Source organism: Natator depressus, chromosome 5, assembly GCF_965152275.1.
Source record: "Natator depressus isolate rNatDep1 chromosome 5, rNatDep2.hap1, whole genome shotgun sequence".
Classification (NCBI taxonomy): domain Eukaryota; kingdom Metazoa; phylum Chordata; order Testudines; family Cheloniidae; genus Natator; species Natator depressus.
In genome coordinates this window covers 95,105,051-95,118,790 of record NC_134238.1, presented here as the reverse complement: position 1 = coordinate 95,118,790, position 13,740 = coordinate 95,105,051, and the positions used below count along the sequence as shown (strand labels likewise).

Below are 13,740 nucleotides of genomic sequence, written 5' to 3'. Positions count from 1 at the left end.
AGTAACTATGTTGGCCATACACCGAATCCTGATTAGCAAACAAGGCAGATATATCTACCAATTCTAGCTGGAGACTTCTTTTCTTCTCTTCTTTTCCCTTTTAGGTACTTGGTCTGTTAACTGTCCCTCGAAGCAGGGTCTAGGTCACCCCGAGGACTTTTGTCTCACAGTCTTGAACCTCTTCAGATGTTAATTGGGGAACTAACTTAACTAATTTACTTTGCTTAGCATTTATACCTTTTTGTTCTCAAAGGAGTCACATGTCCCAGAAATATGCCTCATGGGCATTTGTCACTGGTTTTCTCTAATTAATATTTGGAAGGAGAGGCTGCAGAACAGACCCAGACCAAAGCTCAATCAAGGTTTGCCCTCTCATCAATCATTCACTTAAGCTCTTAGCTTGATGTTATCCAAAAAGGGTCATTTTGACCCATGTCAGCCTGCACCAAGCCCACCTATCACATGACTGTATGTGTTTTTTTATCTTGTGAGCTGGTTCTCTGCTGATATATTCCAAAATTCTATGTTGAAAATTACACGGCCATCGAGCCATTATTAACCATTCAAATGCAGTTTCAGCACCTCCAGTAGTTTTCCACAACATTCATCTAATGCTAAGAGAATTCTGCTCCCAGAATCCTCTAGCAAGTTCAGGGATACCAAGCCATACAAAACTCATGCTTATCACATTCGTTCATTTTAATCACAGCAATTCATAATAATTTGGCATCGTCTCAACAGTCCCTCACTCGATATCCAATTATCCAAGGTAATTGTGATATCACAGCAATCATGCCAATTGTACCAATATGTCAATTATTGGATCATGTGTCTCCTTTTGACCTACAGCCTCATTTTATGATCTTTAAAAACATAATCTGACAATTTAATTTTAAAAGTTTTCTTCAAAGCTTGTCTATACTTTTATACTGCTTACATATTTGGTATTTAAAACAGAAGCATAGCAGAAATAATACAGTTGTTTTACAAATTTGAAATATTATTACCCATTTAATTTAATTTTATTTTATTACTTGGCATACAACATTATACCAAACACACATTTTAGATCTTAAGTTTTCTGCAACTTTTTAAATAATTTTATATTTTCAAGCAAGTGTATTTTTTTTCAATTATTACAAGTGTGGTGATTGTTTTATTGTCACATTACCCCCCCCCTTTTTTTTGAATCCCAAATTCCAGTTCCTTTTTTTTTTTTTAAATTAAGGTGCCCCATTCCCATTGGGCTCCTATTATTTGTTTTCATCCTTTTCTGGGTATCCACCATAATCCCTCATTTCCCTCTGGCACTATTTCATAGTACCCTGTTTCATTTCCCCAGGCGCTTGCATATATTACTGGATACACCTCTCCATTAGCTATACCAGAAAGGATAAGGGCACACTGGCGTATGGTACATGTATGCACTTGGACCTTCCAGGTATCTTGGAACAATTGGTTAATATAGGAGTAATAACTCAATGCCCAATTAAGCGTCTCTGGCCAATTACCTCTGCGACTTTGTTTCAAGATATCTCTTCATTGTTCTCCCAAGATTCCCTGGGCTTCTATACACACTTTCCTCCAGAACAATCCTGAACAAATATTTTTTATTTGTTTAACAATTTCCAAAACACTCTTCCCCAGGAGTTCATTTACTTCCAATACAGAGTATCCCATTTCTTGATCCATTCTTTCTCCTTGATTCTCAGTGTGTGCGGATTGTACTCCTGTACAGCACTTTTGCAGGGATTGGTTCCAAGTTGTCTCCCACAGTAAGGTTTACTTTGGTTGGCACTTTGATCAAATCTGTACCGTTATCTACCCCAGTACTGGAATTTAGACTTTCCAAAAGCTTTTTCAGAACTTTTCCCTCCCTCGGAGAATTAACCTTGGAGGCTACTTTCAGGTTTGGGGATTTTTTTCTATTTCTTCAGTATGTTAAGGGTTTAAACAGGTTAATTGAATACTTTTATCGGTAGGTTTGTTTTATTTTCTACACACATGTTAAACAATCAGTGAGGCCACTGGGTGACCACGGTTAATCTGAGGAACTGTCCCAGATTAAAGTATCATTAAAGGAGGTTTTGGAACAAATAAATGGTCATTCTTTAGAACAGAAAGAGGGTATATAGTGGTGTCCAGGAATCTGTACAGGGACCAGATCTGTTAAACATATTTATAAATGATCTGGGGGAAAAAGGGGGGAAACAGCGAGGTGGCAAAATTTGCAGATGATATAAAACTACTCAAAATAGTTAATAAATAGTTAATAAATAGTTTAATTTGGTTACACTACTTTGGTGCCTCATAGGAGTTGTAGTTCAGTTGTCATGTCCCTATTCTCCTTTATAGGCTGTGCTCCCCAGCCAGATTGCAAAAAGTTTTGCAAAGCAGATTGCAAAAAGTTACAAAGGGATTTTACAGAACTGGGTGACTGGGCAAGAAAATGGCAAATGAACATTTATGTTGATAAATGCAAAATAATGCACATTGGAAAACATAATCGCAATTATATAAAATAATGGGGTTCAAATCAGTTGCCACCATCCAAGAAAGAAATCTTAGAATTATTGTGGATAGTTTTCTGAAAACATCCACCCAATGTGCAGAAGCCATCAAAAAAAAAAGCTAACAGAATATTGGGAATCATTAGGAAAGGATTTTCTGTTTCATTATCTATCCCTTGCCTATTTAAATATAAATCCGTGGTATGCCCACGTCTTCAGTAAGATATATTGGAATTGGAAAAGGCACAGAAAAAAAATGAAAATGATCAGGGGTCTGGAACAACTTCACATGATAAAAGATTAATAAGATGTGGACTCTTCAGCTTGGAAAAGTTATGATTAAGGAGGGAATATGATAGAGATCCATAAAATCATGACTAGTGTTGAGAAAGTAAATAAGGAAGTGTTATCTACTTTTTATTATAACACAAGAACTAGGTGTACTAAATAAAATTAATAAGCAGCAGGTTTAAAATAAAAGGAAATATTTTCTTCACATAGTTAACCTGTGGAACTTCTTGGAGAAGGACGCTGTGACGGCCAAGACTATAACAAAAACATTTAAAAAAAGAAAGAACCAAATAAATGTATGGAGGATAGGTCCCAATGGCTATTAGTCAGGATGGGATGGGATGGTATCCCTAGCCTCTGTTTGCCAGAAGCTGGAAATGAGCAACAAAAGTTGCATCACTTGATGATTGCCTGTTCGGTTCATTCTCTTTGAAGCACCTGGCATTGGCCACTGTCGGAAAACAGAATACTGGGCTAGATGGACCCTTGGTCTGACCAGTATGTCCATTCTTATATTCTTATATTTGTGCCCCTAATAAGGGTGATCATTGTATTAAAATTTGAGTAGTAATTTAGCAATCTTCTGGCTTATTCTTTGGATAGAGTCCTATGGCACAAACAGGTCCAGCAATCATATAGAAAACAAGCCCAGAAGCAACAAAATGAAGCAAACTTCACAGCATGCTTCTTGCTTTCATAAATTCATAGGTTAACCTGCAAAAATATAAGCAAACAAAAAGCAAACACGTCTGACTGGGCCTTATAGGTTAGTACATACTGTGCATTCATTTCTGATAATTGTTATAACTAGTCTGTTGGCAAGTATAATTTGATTTGATCAGAATATCTTCACACATCTCCATCCAAAGTGTTTACTAAAACTGCCCCGAGACTTGACACATACTTAACTGGAAAGAGTTCCTTTTATATAGGTTTTATTTTACCTTTGTTTACCAGTTTTTTAAGCATCACCTTGTTCTCTATTTTTCATTGATATTTCAGTTGTTCCTTCTGGTCTTTTTTTTTCTGCGTTGATTTTTTTTCCAAATGTTTTTAACTGTTTGCACCAAACTTGCCACCCAGATCTTCTTTCGTACCCACTCAAGCATTTGTTTCTTTGGTGTTAACAGGAACCCAGGAGTTTTCATAACTTAGTCTGTTATTAATTTAAAGAGGTTAATGGAATAGCAAAGAAACAATTAGCAATGTTCAGTATGAAGAACCATTTAGCCATGGCCACTACTCTGGTCGTTAAAGTTGGAAGGTGGGCTACAATTAGGACCATAGGTACTGTAGCTTTATTATGTTTTCTATAATCAGTTGTGGGATGCCATTTGCCGCCCAGTTTCCGTACAGACCAGACTGGGGAGTTGTAAGGACTTTGACATTTTACTGCTACCCTCTGTGTTTTCAAATCCTGCAACAGTTCTTCTATATGTGGAACAGCTTTTGCTGGGTAGGAATACTGAGGAGTTGGTGGAAAAATTTGTAAAGCCATTTCCACTGCTGCTTCTATGTCTTCACATTCAGATTTCTTTTCTAGCCCAAACCATGGGAAATTCCCGCATTCACTCATTGTCTGGCAGTGCCACAGCTGCCATAGCCTTGCAGGCCCACTTTCTTAATCCTTCTGAAATTATTCACTCGTTCAGACTCTCTCTTTTTTCCCACAAACAGCTTCCTGCCAAATTGAGTCCTGTTGTACCACATCTACTTCCAATATAGCTTCCTCAGTAAAGCTGTTACAAACCACTCTATCTGTTTAAAATTTAGTCTGACCTACTATCCATGGCAGATGTATTAATAAGGTCCCTTTTACTTCTTTGCTATGGAATCCAAACAAAGGAATGATTTATTCTCTCTGCACATCCTCCTGCACTGATTTAATTGAAGTTGCCTCTGCTCCTGTGTCAATTAATGCTAGCAACCCTTATATGTTTCCTTTGTCCCCGCTTCCACGTAGGGTTTACCAGTTTTGTGGGGATGTAATTTGGCAACTAATATCCAAGCTTGGGGACCGGGGTTGCTAAGGGAGAGGCACCTTTACTGAAATGTGGAGCCGCCCTGACAGGGAGTCACCGTGTCCATCTGAGGCAATTCCTGGAATAACAAACCGTTCCACGGTCTCACCAGCCTTAGCTCCTGCTGGGAGCGTTAACTGTGATCTAGCCCTTGCCCTCAAATCACTTAAACAAGCTAACAAAGTCTCCAGAGGTTGCCTATCCAAACGAGCTATATCTGCACCCCATTCCTGAAGTTGTGCCCATGCATGTGCTCACAATGATCCCCCACACCGAGACATTTCACGTCTCCTACCATACTGTTCTCTGCCTTGTCCTATTTCATTGCAACTACCACGTCCCAAGTCAGCATGGTTGGAGCCATTATAGCTTGCTTGATTACTGTAGGAAGTTCTCTGAGGAGAACTTCTTGTTCCACTTACTACCCTTTCTGCTTGACCTAAATCCATCCAAGATATTAAATCTGTCACCTGTTTCTCCTCAATTCCAGCCAGAGAGCATACCAACAACAATCTAGTACAATAAGCCATAACAGATTCCTCTTCCTCCTGATGCATCAACAAAACTGATTTCCTTACTTCAGAGGTCAGAAAATATCAGGCTACCTTCCAGATAGCACCATCTCTGTCATCTTTGCTTCACTCTGCCTCAATTTCTGCCAACAATGTCATTCCTTGCGTAGGGCCAGCACACGTTATTATCAATTCTCTTAAATCTCTAAGATCTAGATGTTTTCCAACCATGTGTCCCAACAGCCTAGACAAACACATTCTCTTAGTCAAAGAACCCAATTGTTTAGCCAGTGTCCGCTTTTCAGTTTCAGTCAGAGGATGAATTACTTCCTCTTGTATTTGCCGTGGAGGCTGGGCATTTGCACTACCACTACTGGCTGGGTTACCAGAGGTCCTGGAAGGGGCTCCTCTTCCTCCTGTATATTTATTCTTTCCTCTAAGTCCTGACATGTATAAGTTAAAGCTGTTATCTGCTAAGCCTTGGTTACATTCTGTGCTACAGCAGTTTGCAGGTCCAATTTCAGGTTTCATTTTGCAATTTTAGTTTTTCCAATTCCTGTTCTAAACTTTCTTGCTGACATTCCAAAACATCTTGGTGACATTCCAAAACATCTCGCTGACATTCCAAAACATCTTGCTCCTTTGCAAGCTTATTTACAGCATGATACATAGCACAGATGTCTTGTGCTGATGTTTGGGCTTAGGAGTGTAACCCTTTTGATACCCCAACAACAAATTGTCCAAACCTTTCTCATGCAGTGTGGGGACTGCATCAGCCAGACTTGAATCTGACCCCAGTCTTTCACATGCCTGTTTTAGTAAACACCTATCCACCATACCCAGAAGCTTTGAGGTGTCGCCCTTGTCCTCTGAGGTAAACCCGCCTTGCTTACGTTTGCAGAACATCATGGGCTTTAAGATGACACTGATACAACCCTGCATACTTGTGTGTTTCTCTCTCTCTCTCAATATACTGGTTCCAAGCTGTATTTAACCCCTGGTTCCCCGGCACCATACAATATCTCAAAACAATATTTTAACTTGGCTTACCAAAATATTCTGGTTCCGAGCTATATTTCCCCAGTTCCCGGCACCATACAATGCTTTAAGACAATATATTGTTCCTTTTAGCTTGGCTTACCAGTTCATGGTAGCTTTTCCCACTAGCATGGTAAACCATCTTCTGCTACCAATGTTGAAATGGATCTTTAATGACCCATGGCTGGGCAGATGTTACCCGTGCCAGTGGAAATTTGGAAACCCATATGCTTAATGCAGAATAATTTATTTGAGAAAGAATCACACAAGTAGTTAAGGTTACACAGTGCACGTCTTTTCCTATAAGCCTTAGCTCCCCAAGCATAAACCCTCAGTAACTATGTTTGCCTTACACAGTATCCTGATTAGCAAACAAGGCAGATATACCTACCAATTCTAGCCGGAGACTTCTTTTCTTCTCTTCTTTCCCCTTTTAGGTACTTGGTCTGTTAAATGTCACCCGAAGCAGAGTCTAGATCATCCCGAGTACTTCTGTCTCACAGTCTCAAACCTCTTCTGATGTTAATTGGGGAACTAACTTAACTAATATACTTTGCTTAGCATTTATACCTTTTTGTTCTCAAAGGAGTCACATATCCCAGAAATATGCCTCATGGGCATTTGTCACTGGTTTTCTCTAATTAATTTTTTGGAAGGAGGGGCTGCAGAACAGATCCAGACCAAATCTCAATCAACATTTACCCTCTCATCAATCACCCGCTTAAGCTCTTAGAGTGATGTTATCCAAAAAGGGTCATTTTGACGCATGTCAGCCTGCACCAAGCCCATCGATCATATGATTTTATGTGTTTTTTACCTTGTGAGCTGGTTCTCTGCTGATATATTCCAAAGTTCGACATTGAAACATACACGCCCATCGAGACGTTATTAACCATTCAAGTGCAGTTTCAGCACCTCCAGTAGTTTTCCACATCATTCATCTAATGCTAAGAGAATTCTGCTCCCAGAATCCTCTAGCAAGTTCAGGGATACCAAGCCATACAAAACTCATGCTTATCACATTCATTCATATAAATCACAGCAATTCATAATAATTTGGCACTGTCTCAAGAAGGTGAACCCATGGTGAATCATGGGAGATGTACTCTGACCAGGGAGGCTGGCCTATAGAGGAGAATGGAAAGATGAAGCCCCCAAACTACAACTCTCATGAGGCACTGTGGCAGCATTATAGCTAAAATATTTCAGAGTTTGATTTTTTGCCAAAAAGTCAGTATTTTCCACGAGACCCTTCCCTCCATAATATGACCAGCTCTGTTTGTTTCATACTGAGCTATCATGTATGCTATATGAACATCTCTCTTTCTCAGCACTGCTGAAACAGTTGGTTTTTGTCTTTTTGATGGGACACTCCCCCATTCCACTGGTTCGAAGGATAATGAGGTAAGTAGAGGCCTCCACAAACGTATGCTAGATAAAATCCATACATTAAACTCGTGCCCTACACCCCAGATCACAAGACAGACATGCCATTTACTGACCTGGCAGGATATTATCTCCAGTTCAGCCCCAACATTGCATCAATTGCGGCTCCCTGACTGACCTACTAAAGTACTACTACTGACCTACCAAAATGCCCAGAAAGATGTAATGCCCTTAGAGTGTTGTGACAAGAAGATATTCTGTACACTTTGCTCTTTTTACCTGAAGTATCTTGTGTTGCTTGTGCCTCAGAAAGCCCATACTTTTACTTTTCATCTCTCTCTTGTCAATGGCTTGTGCAAAACCCATCAGCCCAACACTTGCCATTTTAACACTAATCCACTTTTCCTTTTCATGACTGCCATCTCTGAAAGCAGGCAAGCAGTTTCCTCTGATGCTTATGCATCTTTCTAATCAGCCAACAGAGTGAGCTGTCAGGATCCTTTCCCTAGAGACCAAGCATATCCTTTTCATGATACAGTCAGACTTAGCTGGCCTGCAGCACCAGAATTTCAAGTCTGTCTTTGCACCTGGTTCATTTTGGAAGGCAGCATGCTTTCCCTAGGCCTTCATACACCTAAATGGGTTTTAACCTCAGCTCAAGAAACAATTAATATATGGGAAACAGTTCTGTGTACAGCTGTACAGAGCTATCGCTTGGATGCCAGCCCCACAAAATATTGAAGAGCATATGAATGGCCGCAGAACCAGCTCATCCTAAGTAAATACATAAATAGGAAGTACAAGAATAAGAGAGCAGTGATTTGATTGTTACATCTAGCTTATGTACCCACTCGCTTATTTCAAGGCAAGTAATGCTAGAGCATGTGTATATTCTTTTCACATTGTTAAACTTCAGCGTGCCTCGTTCTGACTGAAAAACAATAAGCTACCTCCTCTACAGGCTATGCAGTAATATGTTTTTTTATTTTCTTTATATTAAAAGTATAAATAATTCTTGCTTTATATAAGGAAAGGTGGAGGGTGGGGTAGGAAGAATCAATGAAAACCGCAAGCAAGAACTTGAAGTCAGTAGAAAGGAAATGAATATACTAGCCCCAAGAGCATGGGGCTAAAACATGGTTTGCAACATAGTCTGGAAAAATGCAATGCAAGTTAAAATTATGTTTCCACTGTCAGATATTTTGATTAAAAAAACTTACAAGTTCCTGCACTTTAGTTGACTGCACTTCAGTTCCATCTGGTTAAATCCTCCTCAGTGTAAACAAGCCCTTCATCTTGAGCTTAATTTCTGCAGTCAGGTTTGCTATGGTTCAATATGTTTCCAGCAAACATCATATACTTAATTCTCATTACCTTAATATTAAAGTATTCAAAGTTATATCTTAATGACATCCATAGGAGCTAAGACCGTTCAGAGTCCAGGCTGAAACTCCCTCCTTAATTTACCACCATTATGTCCAGACATTGCTGGAGTTTAAATTCAGTGATTGATCTTTTAGCCTGGACTGCATGTACTGCAACATAGAGATATATTTGGGTGAGTTAAATAAGGATTAAATGGAAGCCTGCTAGTTTTTAGTGATAAAAAGAATCCCAAATGGAGTTAACCATAATCTAAAGCATTTTTAAGTGGTTGTGCTTTGAGATTATTTATGAGCAGAGCAATCTTTCAGATTTGTGTTTTTTAATTATTCTAATTTTGGTTTTCTTTTTAAGAAAAAATAGCTCATTTTCTGGGGATAAAAACTGAGATTTGGTGTTTATAAAATTGTTTTCTTTGAATCACTTTTTAAAAAAAAATCAGCCTTCTCTGATTCCCTTGAGAGAAGGGAAGAGACAATAAAATCTTTAGCGCTTGCCACACCCTTAGCAAATAATTTTCAGTCCTGAAAAATGCCCTGGAAATTTTCAAAGGCATATTTTATAAATCCCTATTTTCATAGTCTTGCTTCAGCTAAGTTAACATCATTTTAACATGAAACCAGAAATTTGGGGCAAATTCTTCCCTGTCTCACACTGCATACTGCCCAGTGGTTGGACAGAACTGGACCTTCTTGTTCATGGAGCTATTTTTTCCATGTGGTATGTAGGAATCTTTTAGCATGCTGTTTATTAAGTTGAGAGAGTGTGTGTGTGTGCGCGCATGCATAAAATACAAGCACATATATTTTGTATAAGTATTATACATATTGTATATGCACACATTTATATACTATCTATAATGGTCAAACTGTTTATTAACTCTTCATTTATAAGTGGTTTAGAAAGAGTTAAATGATTAGTAAATGTTATAAACATATTATAGACGTGAGTAAGTAATTATAGTCTGGTTTATTTTTAAGTATAATTTAGATTAGATTAATTCATTGTCGAGCCTGATCAATAAGTATGTGGGAAATTTTTTCTAACATCTTGGTTGTACAGCAACAGCAAATGGACTATGCAATTTCTTGGGAAGTGATAAATGTTCTTGTGCTGAATGCTGCTTTGAACCAGTGTAAATCCACAGTATCTCAACTGAAATCAGTGAAGTAACTCTGAATAACACATGTATAAGGGGGAATAAGAGGGGAATTTTTTTCCACTCAGTTATAATTTGAGTTTGGAGATTGAATTAACCTGAAATATTTAAAGTGAGACTGCTAGGCTTTGTCTAAATTCTGGGTAAAACCATGATAACAAGTCAATTTTCACGTTTCCTTCTAAAACTATAAATGGGACTCACCTCCTCTCCTCCAGAACACTACCTGAACAAGCCAGGACCGATGGTCTGCTTTAACCCATTCCACAGCTATTAGGCACCCAGATCACTTCATGCTTGCAAAACTACTGCTTTTGCCATGACAGATTTAAGTGGAGGAAAGTGGTTTTCCTTCCAGCCATAGTACATTCAAGAGATGGGTGCATTGAGACCTGCCGTTACTCGGTATGAAGATTGTACACCCAAGTCCCCGATTTGTCTGCTGTAGTTTTCTTACTTTCCTGTATCTTCTCCACTCCCTTCCCAGGATTTTCTTTTTCATCCCTTTCTCCCAGCATGACCAGATATACAGTAGGTTATTAGTGTGACAAAATAGGGCAATCTGGTACCCTGAAACAAAGGTTCTACCTCTCTCTCCTGGACAATAATATGGAATAGACCCTTCGCAGTCACTAATATGCCCTTTTGTTGTTATTACTAGAGCTGGGTGAAAGATTTTGGCTGCAACTCTTTTTCACAGCAACAGACACATTCACGTTGACCAAATCATTTTTGTGAGTTTATGTTGATTTTGGTGAATTTTTTCCATTTAAAAAAAAAAGGAAACATCAGAATGAAATATTTTGATTTTGGGGTTAGAATCACAAGGGGAGTTAAGCACCATTCACAAAGTGGTTGCAGCATCACTACTCCCCATCCCCTAACAACCGAGTGGATAGGATGCTCATCTGTGATATGGGAGCCCTAGGTTCAAATCCTTGCTTCAGAGCAAGGACTTGAACCCAAATCTCCTCTCTTCCATATGACTGCACTAGCCATCAAACCATTGAGGTGTGGGGTCTTTCTTAATCTCGCGGTGTGGGGTCTTTCTTAATCTCGCCTGTTGCAGCTGTTCCACTTTGTATAAATAATTAATTATTCACTGGAGCAGGGACTGGAATCCAGGTGTTCTCCCTCCCAGATGAGTTCCCTAACCAGCAGGCTACAGAGTCATTTTCTCACTCTCTCTCTGGCCCAATGAATATATAATTATTTATACAAAGTGGAACAGCTGCAACAGGAGAGATTGAGAGTGATGTAGACAATGATGAAGAAGCTATGCTGTTCCTGCCCAAGTCTGGCTAAAGCACCTTGAATGTACTGCCTCTTTCTGAGGAATACGTTGTCATTTGTGTATGAGGTTTTTCTGCTGCTGCTCCATTTCAAAATCCATATGAAAATACCACCCTTGGTTTCTAAAAATGTGTGCCTATCCGGATACAGATAAAACTTTCATTTCCAATTTTAACTGGGTACATTTTCACCCAAAGGCTGGCTATTTTTAATTTTGTAATCCACAACCAAGCAAATTTCTTGTGGCTCTGGATTTAATAAGGAACGTTTCTACAGCTCAAACGATAACTAGCTAAATACGAAAACATTGATAAATGTGACATTGTCCAGTCACTTATGCCATAAAATATAGTGTTGTCTACTGATCATGCCCCGCAACGTTTATGTCTTCAAAATTTTGCTATTGCAAATTACTATTCATTGTGACTTTCTGCTTTCCCCCCATTTTCTTTTTCTTAGATCGAATTGCACAGAATATCATTAAGTCCCATTTGGAGACGTGTCAATATACAATGGATGAACTACACCAGCTAGCATGGCAAACCCACACGTATGAAGAAATTAAAGTATACCAGAGCAAGGTACAATACCCTAACACTACTTCTCTTGCTTCCCCTTCTCCTTGCGATTTATAGTGATTCAGTGCAGTATATTTGGCAAGGACTTGTTGATCAATACCCAGTTAAGCTTTAAACCTTTGGGGTGGGAAATAGCAGTTTGATATTAGAAAAACTTGGCAACTGAAGATGTGAGAATGGCATTTTAAAATAGAAATAACAGCTTACTAGTGTGTATGCTAGTAGCATAATGTCAGGGAAAAGAAAACGGTGATAAAATCAGCCTCCCATATTAATTATTTGTTTCCATGGGCCTGATCTTTTCCCAAAACTGCAGTTGATTTTATTGGGAGCAGGATTAGACTCCATATGTTGGAAGAGTTTTCAAAACAGAACTTAGATTTGTTTAACATATTTATGACAACTGTTAAAACTGTCCCCATTTTCATGTGGAAAAATGAGTGTTTTTATTGCAAAGAAAGTAAATCTCCATCACCTGTCGACAGTAGATAATGCAGAGTTTAACACACTCTGTAAAGTGTGGTAATACTGTTGAAAAGTGGCTGTAAAAATGCCTTTATTTGGTTGTATATTTATTCTCCCCCTATGATTCCCATATCAAATTCATTCAGAATATTTCTCCCACTTGCAGCTCTTCAAATTCAGCCTAGGCAGGGGAAATCAAGCTGAGTTCTTCTGCTTTTTTCATTTTCACCAATAATTATGATTCAGCAATCAGAATTTAGACAAAGTAGAATAGAGTTCAGTTTGTTCTTTGACAGCTCTGTTGGCTCCTCAATGATAACAGGAGTCGAAACTCACCTGTGGCAGATGTAGTCCAAAGATACACTTGTGCACGCGCATGCACACACACAAAGGTGATAAATTGAACAAGAAGGTCCCGATTTTGTGGGGTCATTGTTCTGACTGTAATTACACTTTAATGGTATTTTGAAAAGGTTTTGAACCCAGCAGAAATGTTCAACAAGGTGACTAAATAGCATTAGTCTATTTCCTTTGCTAGCAATATATTTGCAAATTTACATTGCCTAGTTGTCATTCATTTATATCTATATGTAGAAAGAGATAGATATAGGCTAGATTCACAAAAGGACTTAGGCACCTAACTGCCACTTTAGGTGCCTAAATCCCAGAATCAGGCCCTACTAGGGTTCACAGAACCCCCACTCAGCTTCTGCCAAACCCCATAAGCACCTAAATTTGTTCAGCACCCTAATTTGTGCAGAATTTTTTTTCTGTAGGTGCATTTGTTTCTGACTCTGTGCATGCAGACTGCAACCCAATACCAGGCATCCAGAGGACTAAGGCCCAGAGCGAGGCATGAACCAACAATGCTGATGCATTTTTAAGCCTATGCTTGTTATTGAGAGAGAAATCTTTAGGGAATATCCTTCTGCGATAAATCTGTTTTGCTGCAGTCTGCCACACTTGGCCTTGGTTTAAATCCACCTGTGGTTCCTGATCTGGTAGGCGATCTCAGAATTTTCCTATCAGAGCGGGACCCTCTAGATGAGCTTACACCAAACACCTGGGTGGTAGAAGACCTCTCTCATAATGTTTGATTAGGGT

At 38.9% G+C, this 13,740-nt stretch overlaps 1 protein-coding gene across 2 annotated transcripts in view; it reads left to right on the top strand.

Moving 5' to 3' along the window:
• Window positions 1-13,740, top strand: part of RORB (RAR related orphan receptor B) — a 204,863-nt gene that overhangs the window by 178,060 nt on the left and 13,063 nt on the right. For both annotated transcript variants that reach the window (XM_074953239.1, XM_074953238.1), the window contains one exon: window positions 12,053-12,174. In XM_074953239.1, coding sequence (XP_074809340.1) covers window positions 12,053-12,174 — 122 coding nt within the window. The remainder of the gene's footprint in view (window positions 1-12,052; window positions 12,175-13,740) is intronic.